The following is a 19,510-nucleotide window of genomic DNA, read 5'->3' on the forward strand; positions in this document are numbered from 1 at the left end:
GCAGACCTCTGCCGCGGGAAGTTTGTTTTTTCGACCCTTTGCGCGACCTTGACATTTGACACTAACATATATTAAATTTCGAGGATTTTCATACACTCGAATATGAACCATGTTTGAGGTGTCTGTGACAACGATGTCCAAACTTATGGCTGATTGCGTGAAAAGGACATTTTCCTTGACCGTGACCTGGACCTTCCGAAATTTAATCGTTACCAGTTTTTTACATTACAATTAATCCATGCAAATTTCATTACTCTACGAGTAATTGTGACCAGGAAGCAGTTCAGAAACAAACACTCAAACTGAGATTAAAACATAACCTCCTTGCAACTTCGTTGGCGGAAGTAAATATGGGAAAGGTATTAGCTCTCCAAAGGTAATAAAAGAATTGCTCCAGTTTGTAGCTGTGCGGTATGCTTGGAATCCTAGAGTTTTGTTGTACAGTTAGAAGATGGTTGCAAATTTATTCCTTGCACCGGAGGCGAATAAACAGAGGGTATATGGATACGTCTGTTTGCATGCGAATTCATGCAATTTGTATGTACTGCATACGAGATAGTATCTATTGATACATATGCGCTTCCGGTTTTATGCAGAGGCTGATGGGAGACTGAAACAAAACGGCAGTGGGGTTGGGGTGAGAGGGGTGTTATGGTAGTATAATGGAGGGATGAGGGTCCTCGGACGATTTTACATTTCAGAAGTTATGGTAATCTGACCAAAGATAAGATCTTGTGTGTATAAGAGTTTAGGAATTAAGTAACTTTTAAATTGAAGGAAAAGTTACAGGTGGCATTAGGTTGATGTAGGCAAGCAGCAGGCTGGTTTTTCAACTTTGTATACATTAATTATAGTTTAAAGGTCGCTCATGAATGGTAGAGGCAAGGGACAGTGACAGTGTCGTGAAGACTGACCACATATACATATGATCAGCGTTCAAGCCCCATTTATACAAAGGAAGTGAAATGACTTTTATGGAACACTTAAAAGGACTTATGAAGGGACTAGAATCACATTTATGAAGTGACTGAAATGACTTTTCTGCAGGACCTAAAATTACTTTTATGAAGGGACTGAAAAGACTTTTATGAAGGACCTAAAATGTCTTTTATGAAGGGACTGAAATTACTTTTATGAAGGACCCAAAATGTCTTTTTATGAAGGGACTGAAAAAACTTTTATGAAGGGACTGAAAAGACTTTTATGAAGGACATAAAATGACTTTTATGAAGGGACTGAAAAGACTATTATGAAGTAACTGAAAAGGCTTATATAAAGGGAGTGAAATTACTTTAATGAAGCACTTAAAATGATTTTTATGAAGCACTTAAAATCTCATTTATGAAGTGACTGAAATGACTTTTCTGAAGGCACTGAAATGACTTATATAAAGTGACCGAAATGACTTTTTTGAAAGACGTAAAATGACTTTCATGAAGGCACTGAAATGACTTATATAAAGTGGCTGAAATGACTTTTATGAAAAACGTAAAATTACTTTTATGAAAGACGTAAAATGACTTTTATGAAGGCACTGGAATGAATTTATGAAAGGTCTGAAAAGACTCTTATGAAGATCCAGAAATGAATTAACCGCTGCGTATAATTTCCCACGTAAAAGAAGAAAAAAAATAATGATTAGATTATTGGTTCCGGCTTAGGAAGAGTGAGGTAGAGTATGTCCAGAAAGATTACGAATATTGGATTCGGGGACGGACGAAGAGATAAGAAGGGGAAATGAGAGATGAAGAACATGCTTATTTTTCTCTTCTCTTATTAAGTGACGTCGGTGGACATTGATATTTTTATTCCAGCGAATGTGGTAGATGTAATTGGGTAAATTAAGTTGGATAATGGGGAAAGTTTATGAAGTTTATTCGTGCAATTGTTTAATGGTTATTCTTGTAATATACAGTTTTGAAGTATTCGCTGTTTTGTTTCATTGTATCGTATTTTATATTGTATTTTAAAGACAGTATTAATAATGTTTTAGGTATACCGATATATTGCTTGATGTAAGCACAGAAAAGCCCCAAATGATATTGATGAATTAAAAGTTGAATCTTGAAGCAGCTCTCTCTCTCTCTCTCTCTCTCTCTCTCTCTCTCTCTCTCTCTCTCTCTCTCTCTCTCTCTCTCTCTCTCTCTCTCATTGGTGGTGCAATTCAATACAGAAGTCAAATAAAGAACACAAAATTTTCAAGAAATATGACCACTGATGTAATTTTTACTCAATGTCCACCTGTCTCCTTGCTTTTGCAATAAGTTTCGAACCTCCTCCATGCCGTCCAATGCTCGCATGTCGAGAAAGAGAAAGAGACATATTTTTGTTTTTTTATGCCTTTACAGCATTAGCCCAGAAGACGTTGCATGAACGCATTTTATTATGACTTGTTTATACGAGCCTTGCGGAAAGGGGAATGCCATTAATTTAATTCGTTGCTGCTTATTTTCATATTTTTTGTTGTTCATTTTGAAAAGGATTTCTGCTACGATGGATCTTGGGATTTGTTAACGTAGTGCAGACTGAGATGGTTAATTAGGAGAGAGAGAGAGAGAGAGAGAGAGAGAGAGAGAGAGAGAGAGAGAGAGAGAGAGAGAGAGAGATACGAATGTTTCTTATATTTCTCCTAGTGAAAATCTTGCGGATGTAAATTTAAATTTGAATGCAGTTTATATATATTTATATATATATATATATATATATATATATATATATATATATATATATATATATATATATATATATATATGTGTGTGTGTGTGTGTGTGTGTGTGTTTTTGCAAGTCAGTCAGTGCGTAATATTTAACACGAATTGACATATAGAATAAGCCAACTTATCCCGTCTCTGTAATTTTTAGAAAAAAAAAGGCGAAACTTTTTGAATCCCTTTGGAAGATATGATTAAGAGATCATTGAATTTCCCCACTTTGGCCTTATTCCAACGAGTTTGCAACTTTAATCCTAGAGCCGAGCAAATGTTGGATTTTGTTGCCGGACGTTTTTCTTCCCTAATTTTTGAGAAAAAGTCGAGCCAGAACTTCGTGGCTTAAAGTATGCAGAGTTTTCAAATGGATAAAGATATTCTTGATAATTTTACTCACACCTGTTGGTGTTATTTTCTTCGCCAAAACCGATGGGTATGTATTCACCCCTATCGTTGTTTACTTTATTGTTTACGAGGAACTTTACACAAAAACTACCGGACCTATTTTGACCAAACTTGGTTTTCATGTTGGGTATGGCTCAAGGATGAATCTGTCGTATTTTGGATAAATTATAGTAAAGTGCAAGTACGGAGCAGTACTTTGGAAATAATCGCTATGTTAAGAAAAAAACATTTTTTTTTCTTGTGTGTGTGTGTGTGTGAAGGGTGTTACGTAAAAATTACTAGACTAATTTCAACGAAACTGGTTGGACGTGTGGGGTATGACCCAAGGACAAATCCATTAGATTTTGAGGGAAAAAATACGCAGTGGAGTTAAGAGAAAAATAACACTCCTTGTCTCGGCGAAGGTATGCTCTCTACTCTTTGCCTCTCTAGTTTTCTTAGTTTTATAATTTGTTTTCCATCTAGTTAGAAAAGTACTGTTCTGCGAAAAAAATATAATCGGAAATAGTGGAGGGAAAGAGCTTAGCTTGAAACGTTTAAGGGGGTTCCATAAAACATTTTTTTGACGTCTTAATGAAAAGGGTTTTAATCAACTGCTCCAGGAGGTAGGGAGCTGCACGCCAACCAGGAAACGTTTTAGTATAGGGGAAAAACTTTTTTTTTTTTTTTATTTACTGAAAAGTTTTAGAACTCATCGCAGATTTCTTTGGATAAGAAAATTAACAAGATTGTTTTCAACGCTACGTCTGAAGTCTTACGAATGATAGAAATGAAAAACCTATAATCATTACTTGGGAAAAATGAACTTTGCCCCGCGAGAGGAGACTTCATTCTGTGAGATGCTTAACTTGGTGGTCAATCCATTTATAAAAAAACAGAATTCCCCACGGAGAGAGAGAGAGAGAGAGAGAGAGAGAGAGAGAGAGAGAGAGAGAGAGAGAGAGCTTATTTATGTATGGAGAGAGGGAAAGTACATTACTTGATGCTTTCTTCACTGTCCCCATGGGGAACTCCTGGGGGAAGATGGGAGGGGATAGGGAAACTTTGCCTAAGCTAAATTTGATCGTCGGAGACATAATTTCTGAATTAAACTGCAAGAGTCTGGTCGGAAATTTATTGCAAAAGTTGGATGGACTTTGGTGGCAAGAGACGGAGGGGAAAGGGGGGATACATGGGCACTCTGACGGGATGGGGATTAGAGGGGGATGGTATTTTGCAAGGTAGGGAACTAGGAGTGATATATATATATATATATATATATATATATACATACATACATATACACAGTATATATAATACAAATCCCTTGGCGTGGTGAAAGGGTTTGTGTAGGGTAATGATCAGCAAAGCTTTATTAGTTGCGGTCACCCATACTAGGTTGGTTTGCTCCGAGCGATCAGACAAAAATCTCCCATCATCGCCAGTCGGCACTGGCCAGGGTAGTGATGAAAACTGGCTAAACCCCGGACACGAATAAAGAGATGTTAAGAGACCTCTGTTCAGAGGACTAGAAACGGGTGCATTTGTTGTTGTTTTTGTTGTTATATTTGTGCTTGTTGGTAACAGATCTACCAATGCCACCAGTCATTCACCTGTCAATAGGTAACCATCGTCTATTACGGTTCAAAAAGCGGATGCAAGCCAGCAGCAGGAAGTCTGCTCCCCTGCAGAACCACCCCATTAAAAGGGGGACACAAGCGACGTCAGATTTAGCCAATCCAATCCTTTGTACTTGAACCTTCACCAGAAAATTGTTGTAAGGGATTTTTTATTTCTTAGAGTTGCAGTATCTGTCAGTAATAGTAAACGTGTGTGAATCTGAAGATGCCGAAATTAGACGACGTTGATGAGTTTCAGGTCAAACGACATGGGTGTCAATTTGAATCCCTTATGGGGTTTTCTAACTGTCATTAATATTAACCGTGTGTGTATCTGTCTTCGTTTGAGTTTTGACCCTCGGAAATTCGGTGACGTTGAAGAATTCAACTTTGAACTTTGATCCTCCCTATAAATTTTCAAAATTGTGCAATTTCAATATTTGTGTGCATGAGATTATATTTTTAGCAGCGGAAAATGAAGATTTTGTCCTGGTTTTCAAGTAGATCGGATAATATTTGACGGAAATATATAGGCGAAAATGGATTCTAAGCTTTCTGGTCAGTGGGACCTTGACCTTGAGCCTATAAAGTCCAAATGTTGATAGTGTCTGGGTAAAAATTCGATGGTGAGAGATGTATAATATTAGATGAGGTAAAATACAAGAATTAAATATAATATGTATGTCGAAAAATATAATATACCGTGTTAAAGAAAGTGTTTAGTCATATAGAAAGAATGTGAAGCCCAAAGTGGACTTTTATGAAGGGAATAAAATTACTTCATGAAGGGACTGAAATTACTTTTCTGCAGGATCTAAAAGGACTTTTATGAAGGGACTGATAAGTCTTTTATCAAGGACCTAAAATGATTTTTATGAAGGGACTGAAATGACTCATATAAAGGAAGTGAAATGACTTTTATGAAGCACTTAAAATGACTTTTATGAAGGGACTAAAATCACATTTATGAAGTGACTGAAATGACTTTTCTGCAGGACCTAAAATTACTTTTATGAAGGGACTGAAAAGACTTTTATGAAGGACCTAAAATGTATTTTATGAAGGGACTGAAAAGACTTTTATGAAGGACCTAAAATGACTTTTATGAAGTGTCTGAAATGACTTTTATGAAGGCACTGAAATGACTTATATAAAGGGACTGGAATGACTTTTATGACCAAAAATGACTTTTATCAAGGCACTGAAATGACTCATATAAAGGGACTGGAATGACTTTTATGAAGGACCTAAAATGACTTTAATGAAGGCACTGAAATGACTTATATAAAGGGACTGAAATTACTTTTATGAAATACCTAAAATTACTTTTATGAAGGGCCTGGAATGACTTTATGAAAGGTCTGAAATAACTTTTATGAAGATCCTGAAATGAATTTTCGTAATCCAGAAAGATTACGAATATTGGAATCGGGGACGGACGAAGAGATAAGAAGGGAATACGAGAGAGGAAAAATATGCTTATTTTTCTCTTCTCTTATTAAGTGACGTCGGTGGACATTGATATTTTTATTCCAGTAAATGTGGTAGATGTAATTGGGCAAATTGAGTTGGATTATGGGGAAAGTTGATGAAGTTTATTCGTGCATTTGTTTAATGGTTATTCTTGTAATATACAGTTATGAAGTATTCGCTGTTTTGTTTTATTGTATTATAAAGACAGTATTAATAATGTTTTAGGGAATACCGATATATTGGTTGATGTAAGTACAGAAAAACCCCAAATGATAGATAAATTAAAAGGTGAATCTTAAAGCAGCGCTCTCTCTCTCTCTCTCTCTCTCTCTCTCTCTCTCTCTCTCTCTCTCTATATATATATATATATATATATATATATATATATTATAATACGTGTACTATTCATTAGAGAGATTTTAATACCAGTGCGTTGTAACTGTGCTCGGATAACTTTGATAGCTTTCTAGAACATGCACTGATTTATTGTGCCAAACTAAATTAGACTTTGATTATCATGGAAAAATTAGGACAATGATTTCAAATCGTATTGTTTCTCAGGTTAAGACTTTGCTTTTCAAATCGCCTTCAATATTATCGTACATATTGAAGGCAAGGATACACAGGTAGGAATTTAATAAAAAAAAAATTTGCACAAAATATTTACGTAAAGGAATTGAGCAAAACAAATTATTTCACCTTATAAATATATTTTATTTTAATTGGTATAACTGGCACAGAAATTAAATGGCAACAGAATTAAAAAGCATAACATTCCAATAAGTTTATGAAATCATAGAACAAAATTAAATTAAAACATCCATTGGCCAATCAAAAATATATGTCCGTGAATATATGCAAAATACGGTAATCCGCATTAAAAATCTCAAGTCAATTACAAATAAATTACTTATTTATCTAATCAGATGCGCCATTTCCCTGCGCAAACCTTCATACTCCAGCCTGAAGACGCGGTCGTTCAGAAGCGTGAAGGCCTTCTGAATCCTCACGAGTTCCTCGGTCGAATTCGTTCCGTCAGTCAGTTGTTGGTATTTCCATCTAATTGCATCTTCTTTAGTTCCTCGTGGAATGCCCAACACCACATAAGGACACCGACCGCCAGTCATTTGAAGCAGCTTCTCCATGAACTTCAACGCCTGACCATGTTCCTCAGGTGATTCCTTGAAGACTTCCAGAGCCTCTTCCAGCAAGCCCAGTTCCATGCAGCAAAATGCCCATCTGATGCGAACATCCTTAAAGATTCCAAAGGACATCGACTGCTCAAAACATTCCTTCGCCATCGAATACTTTCTACGGTGGTAATAGGCTTTCCCCCTGAAAAAGATCCTTTTCTGTTCAGACTTCAAAGAGCAACACTGAGCGGCTCTCATCCGGAGACCTATGTATGTCAGAGAACAATGGTTATTCCCACGTCTCTGCGTGACATTGAGGCCGACCTTGGCTCTCTCCCAGGTGGGATCGCCTTTCTCAGAGAGTTGCATTGCCCTTTCAAAGTTCGTTCTTGCCAATTTGAATTTTCCCACGGAGGCATAAAGGAAACCAAATTCTAGTAAAGCTTCAGCATTATCTCCATCCGTGTGAATCATCAGCGAGAGAATGTTCTTGGCGTGTTCGTATCTTTCCAGTCTGATGAGACACTGCGCCCTCGTGATGTCCAGTTTGACAACCACAGGATGGTTGGATATTAGGTCAAAAGCTTTTTCAAAACTGTAGTCTTGCATTAACTCTTCTGCTTGGCGTAGAACAGATTCCAGCAGAACGCCATCAATTTCTTCTGCTTTCTGGAGTTCTGGAAAGGATATGTTTTCTGTCATTTGATCCTTTACCAGAATGGTTTCCTTTTCTGTTAGAGTGCTGTCCTTTTGAAGACCATATCCTTCGTCAAATTCCATCAAGACACAGTTAGGTCCAGTGGCTTCTTTCTGGAGTTCTGGAGAGGTTTTCTCCTCTGCCATTTGAGTCTTTTGCAGAATGATTTCCCTTTCCGTTAGGGTGCTGTCCTTTTGAAGACCATTTCTTTCGTCAAATTTCATTAGATCACAGTCAGGTTCATCGGCTTCTTTCTGGATTTTTGGGAAGGTTTTCTCCTCTGCCATTTGAGTCTTTTCCAGAATGATTTCCCTTTCTGTTAGGGTTCTGTCCTTTTGAAGACCATTTCCTTCGTCAAATTCCATCAGATCACAGTCAGGTTCATCGTCTTCTTTCTGGGGTTCTGGAGAGATTTCCTCCTTTTCCATTTGAGTCTTTTCCAGAATGATTTCCCTTTCTGTTTGGGTGCTGTCCTTTTGAAGACCATTTCCTCCGTCAGATTCCATCAGATCACAGTCAGGTTCATCGGCTTCTTTCTGGAGTTCTGGAGAGGTTTCCTCCTCAGCCATTTGAGTCTTTTCCAGAATGATTTCCCTTTCTGTTAGAGTGCTGTCCTTTTGAAGACCATTTCCTTCGTCATATTCCATCAGATCACAGTCAGGTTCATCGGCTTCTTTCTGGAGTTTTGGAGAGGTTTCCTCCTCAGCCATTTGAGTCTTTTCCAGAATGATTTTCCTCTCTCCTTGGGCGCCGTCCTCATGGAGACCATTTACGTCTTCGTCAGATTTATTGGTGGTCTTTGAATCTTCTTCCTGTCTCATCTCAGAGTCTGATTGATGCTGTAATTCCTTGATACCAATCTTTGCCTGATCATCGCTGGCTTCCTCTTCGACTGGTTTTGCACCTTCACTTTCATACTTCTTCAGCATTCGAGAGAGGAATTTCACTGCTGGTATGAATCCAACTGCCACCACAGCTCCAATCAAAAGCTTGGAATTGAGTCCAAAATAAGTCTTTGGATCTTGAAACATAGCATCCAGCAAAAGCTTTGGCTCTCGAAACACAGGTTCTAACGAAGTTTGAACAGCTGTAAGCTTCTCCAAGGGAGCTTGTATCCATTCCCAGAATTCGAATCCTTTCTTCATGGTTTTTAGCCAGAAGTCACTAGGTACTTTCAGCATTTGGATGGAGTGAATACAGTTTTGATCTTATATTCAGTCAGCGAAAGATATTTTAGAAAAAAAAATAAAAATTTTTAAATACAAAGAAATTCAATAATAAAAATAAGAAATGTTTAATGAATACAACATGAAAGCTATTTTTAAAAAAGATAGTTTTTATAAATACCTGTGCAAATAGTTTTTTTTTGTGTCCCCTTTAGCATAAAAGCCCATGACTTGCACCTTTTGTGTAAAGTTGTTCTAATAGCAGTAGCAGTAGCATAGCAAATAGGTTTTTCTAATAGCCTTTCGTAGAAGATAGTTTACTGTTTCAATTGAAATTCATTAAGATAAAAATTATCTGGCGAAGATACAGTACGAGATACTATGGAATATTTTAACTATTTTATTTAAATTGTAAATGATTAAATCTTGTGTATTTATATATATATATATATATATATGTATGTATGTATGTGTGTGTATATATATATATATATATATATACTGCGTATGTTTTCGCACATATTTATAATATATACATATATACATATATATATATATATATATGTGTGTGTGTGTGTGTGTGTTTGTGTGTGTGAACACACAGTATATACATATATATATATATATATATATATTATATATATAATATATATATACATATATATATAATATATATATACATATATATATATACTGTATATATGTGTGTGTATATATATATATATATATATATGTAAATGTATATATATATATATATGTATATATATACCCACACACACACAAAGCCAATCCTTATAAATAAATCGGCTGAAAATTTACAAACAAAGTAATTAAACCAACCAGCCTAAACCTAAACAAGATCAAAAACCATCTTCCTCCACTCGACTTCATAGAGGAGGAAATACCCAACACCTCGCCAACAATGCCCGTACCTTCTCCTTCCTCTACATGTCAGTCCCAGAGGAGCAAGAGGTGAATACGAAGCAATTTAGACATCGGCCTCACAATTCCGAAGCTTCATAATCAAAGGATCGTTTGCTGTGTATTGCCTGGTGTGGCTGGGCGGAGCTGTTGTACTCTATCCACCCACTCCGATGTAATGTATTGGCTGTCATACGTGTTCCAGTTCATATAGTGTTGATATGCTGTACTATGCTTAGTACTTTTTTCTGATAGGGATTAATTATTATTACTCAAATACAGGAGTATTTTGCTACATTAAAGGAATAATCATATACCTTATATAGATATGTATATATATATATATATATATATATATTTATATATATATATATATATATACACTCTCTATGGTATATGTTAATATAAGTACAATATTTAATTATATATATATATATATATATATACGTATATTTATACAGTATGTATATAAATATATCCGAGAACACATGAATAGCACCTCATACTATATATATATATATATATATCCGAGAACACATAAATGGCACCTCATACTATATATATATATATATATATACATATACACTATGGTATATGTTAATATATATGTACAATATTCAATTATATTTGTATATATATACATATATATACATATATATATATATATATATATATGTATATATATGTATATATATATCGGATAACAATTAAATGGCACCTCATACAATTGTGTATGTATATGCTGTGATATATATATATATAGATAGATAGACAGATATATATATATATATATATATATAAACTATATTGAAGAATTTGATAAAATGAATCATAAATTCTAGTGTTTTGTTCGTTTTTAGATATTTTTAAGAAGTCAGGCGTTTACTTTCCCTATTTATGGGTGAAAACAAAGCATCCTTAAATGTACGGAATACTAAAAAGTATCGAGAGGACGAGATGAGAATAAGAGTAATACCCTTTCATATAAATGGTTCGCGTATGCTGTCCCATTTAAAAAGACGTTGCCAGCATCGTTTCACTCATTCCATTATAGAGTGAGGAAGAGGGATAATACTATAAAAACTCGTAGCCGTTAATTGTTTTTGTACCTAAATTTTGAATTCTGTATTAAACACTCGACTAAGACTTACCCTGAATTTGATTTCACAGTCATGAAGAATGACTTTTGCCCAAATAGTGGCTGAACGGAGTAATGAAGAAAAGGAGATCATCCGAGCTATCGAGGAAATAGAGTTTGAAATTATAATTATTATTACAAGCTAGGCTATAACCCTAGTTGGAAAAGTTAGATGCCATAAGTCCATGGGCTCCAACAGGGAAAAATAGCACAGTGAATAAAGGAAATAAGGAAATAAATTACAAGAGAAGAATAAACAATCAAAATAAAATATTTCAAGAACGGTAACAACATTAAATTAGATCCTTCACAGATAAACTATGGAAACTTAACAAAAGAGGAAGAAAAATAGGATAGAACAGCAAGGCCGAGATGGATTTTGCATGACAGTTTAGATTTGTTTTTCTATTTAGAGGGGAAGATTACGTTTTAATTTGCTCAGCCTCTTAAGAAATCTTACAATTTTAAAGTATAATTTATTTTAAACTTTATTAAGGGATGTGCACAGACATTCACTTGTCATAACACTACAACCAGTAGACTGCGAGACAACTATAATTGATTAAAGATCGAGGATTTATAGGCGATGCAATAGCTGTGCATTATCCGTTCAGATCGTTTATAGGTCCACAAGAGGGAATCATCTAGCTTTAGTTTATTGCCCTTTTGATAGTAGGTTTAAGGTGTTGTAAGGAATGACTTTTTTATTAAGGTCATACTCTATATTCTTGTATTATTAGAATCGTTCCTCAATTGACATTTTTAGTTTTACACAAGTTCCACTTAGATATATGGGGATAGAGAAAAATTGATAAGTATTTGATCTTTGTTTTCCTATCTTTCTCTACCTTTCCCATTTAATAAAACCTTTTTATCGACACATTAATCTCCATCCTTAATGAAATGAAATATTCATCAAAAACATATATATTCAAAAGTCAATTATCATAAGGACTTAATTCAAAGTATATAAGATTACTAATATTCTTGCCGCATCAAATTAGACGGACGATATTTGTAACAAAAGAACCATTTTTATTCATATTAAACATCTTGATTCTCCTTTTCAACTCTAATGTCAATTTATAATGTCAATTTACATATTACCGCAAAACCTTTCCTTAGTTTATATTCCAGATTAGAAAGCCTTTGATGATTGATTTTAATGATGTAGTTTTTTTTTTTATCTGAGACAATATTCATATTCTTTTACTGAATTAGCCCACCCCCCCCCCCTCTCTCTCTCTCTCTCTCTCTCTCTCTCTCTCTGAGTGGTCACAAATAAAGGCTAAATCGGATAATGGTTGTTTGTGTGTATGTATATATATATATATATATATATATATATGTATGTATGTATGTATGTATGTATGTATGTATATAGTTTATCGTTTAATTTTTGCTTAACAAATATAGGCCTTTCATTGCATTGTATGTTGACGCAAAATAGTATATTTTGAGTACCCTGATTTGATCAAAACTGAAAAAAAAATATATTTGACATTGAAATTCTATTATATAAATAGACTGGAGGGGCACTCAGTAGAGCACAGACCTCTGCCGCGGAAATTTATTTTTCGACCTTTTGCGTGACCTTAACCTTTGACATTAACATATATTAATTTTCGTGGATTTTCATACACTTGAATATGAACCATGTTTGAAGTTTCTGTGACAACGATGTCCTAACTTATGGCTGATTACGTGAAAAGGACATTTTCCTTGACCGTGACCTGGACCTTCCGAAATTTAATCGTTACCAGTTTTTTACATTACAATTAATCCATGCAAATTTCATTACTCTACGAGTAATTGTGACCAGGAAGCAGTTCAGAAACAAACACTCAAACTGAGATTAAAACATAACCTCCTTGCAACTTCGTTGGCGGAAGTAAATATGGGAAAGGTATTAGCTCTCCAAAGCTAATAAAAGAATTGCTCCAGTTTGTAGCTGTGCGGTATGCTTGGAATCCTAGAGTTTTGTTGTACAGTTAGAAGATGGTTGCAAATTTATTCCTTGCACCAGAGGCGAATAAACAGAGGGTATATGGATACGTCTGTTTGCATGCGAATTCATGCAATTTGTATGTACTGCATACGAGATAGTATCTATTGATACATATGCGCTTCCGGTTTTATGCAGAGGCTGATGGGAGACTGAAACAAAACGGCAGTGGGGTTGGGGTGAGAGGGGTGTTATGGTAGTATAATGGAGGGATGAGGGTTCTCTGTCGATTTTACATTTTAAAAGTTATGGTAATCTGACCAAAGATAAGATCTTGTGTGTATAAGAGTTTAGGAATTAAGTAACTTTTGAATTAAGGGAAAAAGTTACAGGCGGTAATTAGGTTGGTGTAGTCAGCAGCAGGCTGGTTTTTCAACTTTATATACATTAATTATAGTTTAAAGGTCGCTCATGAATGGTAGAGGCAAGGGACAGTGACAGTGTAGTGAAGACTGACCACATATACATATGATCAGCGTTCAAGCCCCTTTTATACAAAGGAAGTGAAATGACTTTTATGGAACACTTAAAATGACTTATGAAGGGACTAGAATCACATTTATGAAGTGACTGAAATGACTTTTCTGCAGGACCTAAAATAACTTTTATGAAGGGACTGAAAAGACTTTTATGAAGGACCTAAAATGTCTTTTATGAAGGGACTGAAATTACTTTTATGAAGGACCCAAAATGTCTTTTTATGAAGGGACTGAAAAAACTTTTATGAAGGGACTGAAAAGACTTTTATGAAGGACATAAAATGACTTTTATGAAGGGTCTGAAAAGACTATTATGAAGTAACTGAAAAGGCTTATATAAAGGGAGTGAAATTACTTTTATGAAGCACTTAAAATTATTTTTATGAAGCACTTAAAATCTCATTTATGAAGTGACTGAAATGACTTTTCTGAAGGCACTGAAATGACTTATATAAAGTGACCGAAATGACTTTTTTGAAAGACGTAAAATGACTTTTATGAAGGCACTGAAATGACTTATATAAAGTGGCTGAAATGACTTTTATGAAAAACGTAAAATGACTTTTATGAAAGACGTAAAATGACTTTAATGAAGGCACTGGAATGAATTTATGAAAGGTCTGAAATGACTCTTATGAAGATCCAGAAATGAATTAACCGCTGCGTATAATTTCCCACGTAAAAAGAAAAAAAAATAATGATTAGATTATTGGTTCCGGCTTAGGAAGAGTGAGGTAGAGTATGTCCAGAAAGATTACGAATATTGGAATCGGGGACGGACGAAGAGATAAGAAGGGGATATGAGAGAGGAAAAACATGCTTATTTTTCTCTTCTCGTATTAAGTGACGTCGGTGGACATTGATATTTTTATTCCAGCAAATGTGGTAGATGTAATTGGACAAATTAAGTTGGATAATGGGGAAAGTTTATGAAGTTTATTCGTGCAATTGTTTAATGGTTATTCTTGTTATATACAGTTTTGAAGTATTCGCTGTTTTGTTTCATTGTATCGTATTTTATATTGTATTTTAAAGACAGTATTAATAATGTTTTAGGTACACCGATATATTGGTTGATGTAAGTACAGAAAAGCCCCAAATGATATTGATGAATTAAAAGTTGAATCTTGAAGCAGCTCTCTCTCTCTCTCTCTCTCTCTCTCTCTCTCTCTCTCTCTTATATATATATATATATAATACATGTACTACCCATTAAAGATTTTAATACCAGTACGTTGTAACTGTGTTCAGATAACTTTGGTAAGTATCAAGAACATGTACTGATTTACTGTGCCAAACTAAATTGAACTTTGATAATCATGGAAAAATTAGGCCAATGATTTCAAATCGTATTGTTTCTCAGGTTAAGACTTTGCTTTTCAAATCGTCTGTTATATTATCGTACATAATGAAGGCATGGATACACAGGTAGGAATTTAATAAACAATTTTTGCACAAAGTATTTACATAAAGGAATTGAGCAAAACAAATTATTTCTCCTTATAAATATATTTTATTTTAATTAGTATAACTGGCACAGAAATTAAATGGCAACAGAATTAAAAAGCATAACATTCCAATAAGTTTATGAAATCATAGAAAAAAATTAAATTAAAACATCCATTGGCCAATCAAAAACTATATGTCCGTGATTATATGCAAAATAAGGTAATCCGCATTGAAAATCTCAAGTCAATTACAAATAAATTACTTATTTATCTAATCAGATGCGCCATTTCCCTGCGCAAACCTTCATACTCCAGCCTGAAGATGCGGTCGTTCAGAAGCGTGAAGGCCTTCTGAATCATCACGAGTTCCTCGGCTGACATTGTTCTGTCAATCAGTTGTTGGTATTTCCATCTAATTGCATCTTCTTTAGTTCCTCGTGGAACGCCCAACACCACATAAGGACACCGACCGCCAGTCATTTGAAGCAGCTTCTCCATGAACTTCAACGCCTGACCATGTTCCTCAGGTGATTCCTTGAAGACTTCCAGAGCCTCTAACAGCAAGCCCAGTTCCATGCAGCAAAATGCCCATCTGATGCGAACATCCTTAAAGATTCCAAAGGACATCGACTGCTCAAAACATTCCTTCGCCATCGAATACTTTCTACGGTGGTAATAGGCTTTCCCCCTGAAAAAGATCCTTTTCTGTTCAGACTTCAAAGAGCAACACTGAGCGGCTCTCATCCGGAGACCTATGTATGTCAGAGAACAATGGTTATTCCCACGTCTCTGCGTGACATTGAGGCCGACCTTGGCTCTCTCCCAGGTGGGATCGCCTGTCTTGGAGAGTTGCATTGCCCTTTCAAAGTTCGTTCTTGCCAATTTGAATTTTCCCACGGAGGCATAAAGGAAGCCAAATTCTAGTAAGGCTTCAGCATTATCTTCATCCGTGTGAATCATCAGCGAAAGAATGTTCTTGGCGTGTTCGTATCTTTCCAGTCTGATAAGACACTGCGCCCTCGTGATGTCCAGTTTGACAACCACAGGATGGTTGGATATTAGGTCAAAAGCTTTTTCAAAACTGTAGTCATGCATTAACTCTTCTGCTTGGCGTAGAACAGATTCCAGCAGAACACCATCAATTTCTTCTGCTTTCTGGAGTTCTGGAAAGGATATGTTTTCAGTCGTTTGATCCTTTACCAGAATGGTTTCCTTTTCTGTTAGAGTGCTGTCCTTTTGAAGACCATATCCTTCGTCAAATTCCATCAGGACACAGTTAGGTCCAGTGGCTTCTTTCTGGAGTTCTGGAGAGGTTTTCTCCTCTGCCATTTGAGTCTTTTGCAGAATGATTTCCCTTTCTGTTAGGGTGCTGTCCTTTTGAAGACCATTTCCTTCGTCAAATTTCATTAGATCACAGTCAGGTTCATCGGCTTCTTTCTGGATTTTTGGGAAGGTTTTCTCCTCTGCCATTTGAGTCTTTTCCAGAATGATTTCCCTTTCTGTTAGGGTGCTGTTCTTTTGAAGACAATTTCCTTCGTCAAATTCCATCAGATCACAGTCAGGTTCATCGTCTTCTTTCTGGGGTTCTGGAGATATTTCCTCCTCTTCCATTTGAGTCTTTTCCAGAATGATTTCCCTTTCTGTTTGGGTGCTGTCCTTTTGAAGACCATTTCCTCCGTCAGATTCCATCAGATCACAGTCAGGTTCATCGGCTTCTTTCTGGAGATGTGGAGAGGTTTCCTCCTCAGCCATTTGAGTCTTTTCCAGAATGATTTCCCTTTCTGTTAGGGTGCTGTCCTTTTGAAGACCATTTCCTCCGTCAGATTCCATCAGATCACAGTCAGGTTCATCGTCTTCTTTCTGGGGTTCTGGAGATATTTCCTCCTCTTCCATTTGAGTCTTTTCCAGAATGATTTCCCTTTCTGTTTGGGTGCTGTCCTTTTGAAGACCATTTCCTCCGTCAGACTCCATCAGATCACAGTCAGGTTCATCGGCTTCTTTCTGGAGTTCTGGAGAGGTTTCCTCCTCTGCCATTTGAGTCTTTTCCAGAATGATTTCCCTTTCTGTTAGAGTGCTGTCCTTTAGAAGACCATTTCCTTCGTCAAATTCCATCAGATCACAGTCAGGTTCATCGGCTTCTTTCTGGAGATCTGGAGAGGTTTCCTCCTCAGCCATTTGAGTCTTTTCCAGAATGATTTCCCTCTCTCCTTGTGCGCTGTCCTCATGGAGACCATTTACGTCTTCGTCAGATTTATTGGTGGTCTTTGAATCTTCTTCCTGTCTCATATCAGAGTCTGATTGATGCTGTAATTCCTTGATACCAATCTTTGCCTGATCATCGCTTGCTTCCTCTTCGACTGGTTTTGCACCTTCACTTTCATACTTCTTCAGCATTCGAGAGAGGAATTTCACTGCTGGTATGAATCCAACTGCCACCACAGCTCCAATCAAAAGCTTGGAATTGAGTCCAAAATAAGTCTTTGGATCTTGAAACATAGCATCCAGCAAAAAGCTTTGGCTCTCGAAACACAGGTTCTAACGAAGTTTGAACAGCTGTAAGCTTCTCCAAAGGAGCTTTTATCCATTCCCGGAATTCGAATTTTTTCTTCATGGTTTTTAGCCAGAAGTCACTAGGTACTTTCAGCATTTGGAAGGAGTGAATACAGTTTTGATCTTATATTCAGTCAGGGAAAGATATTTCAGAAAAAAAAATCAGATTTTTTTAAATACAAAGAAATTCAATAACGATAATAAGAAATGTTTAGTTAATACAACATGAAAGCTATTTAAAAAAAAAAAAAAAGATAATTTTTATAAATACTTCTGCAAATAGTTTTTTTGTGTGTCCCCTTTAGTGCAAAAGCCCATGACTTGCACTTTTTGTGTAAAGTTGTTCTAATACCAGTAGCAGTAGCAAATAGGTTTTTCTAATACTTTTTGTAGAAGATAGTTTACAGTTTCAATTGAAATTCCTTAAGATAAAGATTATCTGGCGCAGATACAGTACGAGATACTATGGAATATTTTAACTATTTTATTTAAATTATAAATGATTAATTCTTGTTATTTATATATATATATATATATATATATATATATATATATATATAATATATATATATATATATTATATATATATATATATATATATATACTGCGTATGTGTTCACACATATTTGTTATATATACATATATATATATATATATATATATATATATATATATATATATATATATATATATATATATATATATATATATTATATACATGTGTGTGTGTCTTTGTGTATATGTGAACACACAGTATATACATATATATAATATATATACATATATATTTATATACACATATATATGTATATATATATATTTATATATATATATATATATATATATATATATATATATATATATATATATATATATATATATATATATATATACATACATACATACACACAAAGCCAATCCTTATAAATAAATCGGCTGAAAATTTACAAACAAAGTAATTAAACCAACCAGCCTAAACCTAAACAAGAGCAAACACCATCTTCCCCCAGTCGACTTCATAGAGGAGGAAATACCCAACACCTCGCCAACAATGCCCGTACCTTCTCCTCCTTCCTCTACATGTCAGTCCCAGAGGAGCGAGAGGTGAATACGAAGCAATTTAGACATCGGCCGCACAATTCCGAAGCTTTATAATCAAAGGGTCGTTTGCTGTGTATTGCCTGGTGTGGCTGGGCGGAGCTGTTGTACTCCATCCACCCACTCCAGTGTAATGTATTGGCTGTCATACTTGTTCCAGTTTATATAATGTTGATATGCTGTACTATGCTTAGTACTTTTTTTGATAGGGCGTAATTATTATTACTCAAATACAGGAGTATTTTGCTACATTAAAGGAATAATCATGTACCTTATATAGATATGTATGTGTGTGTATATATATATATATATATATATATATATATATATATATATATATATATATACAGTATATGTATATATATTCACACACTATGGCATATGTTAATATATGTACAATATTCAATTATATATATATATATATATATATATATATATATATATATATATATATATATAAATATATCCGAGAACACATAAATAGCACCTCATACTATATATATATATATATATATATATATATATATATATATATATATATATATATAATATATATATATATATATATCCGAGAACAATTAAATGGCACCTCATACAATTATATGTGTATGCATGTATGCTAGTATGTATATGCTGAGATATATATGATTATATATATATATATATATATATATATATATATATATATATAC

At 34.8% G+C, this 19,510-nt stretch overlaps 1 protein-coding gene across 1 annotated transcript in view; it reads right to left on the bottom strand.

Moving 5' to 3' along the window:
• The window catches only part of LOC137636951 (uncharacterized), a 15,251-nt gene extending 6,065 nt beyond the window's left edge, over positions 1 to 9,186 (bottom strand). Inside the window, exon 1 of the mRNA XM_068369276.1 lies at positions 8,010 to 9,186. Within this exon, the coding sequence (XP_068225377.1) occupies positions 8,010 to 9,158 (1,149 nt within the window). The 5' untranslated portion in view covers positions 9,159 to 9,186. The remainder of the gene's footprint in view (positions 1 to 8,009) is intronic.
• Positions 9,187 to 19,510: the final 10,324 nt, after the last annotated feature.

Source organism: Palaemon carinicauda, unplaced genomic scaffold (genome assembly GCF_036898095.1).
Source record: "Palaemon carinicauda isolate YSFRI2023 unplaced genomic scaffold, ASM3689809v2 scaffold464, whole genome shotgun sequence".
Classification (NCBI taxonomy): Eukaryota; Metazoa; Arthropoda; class Malacostraca; order Decapoda; family Palaemonidae; genus Palaemon; species Palaemon carinicauda.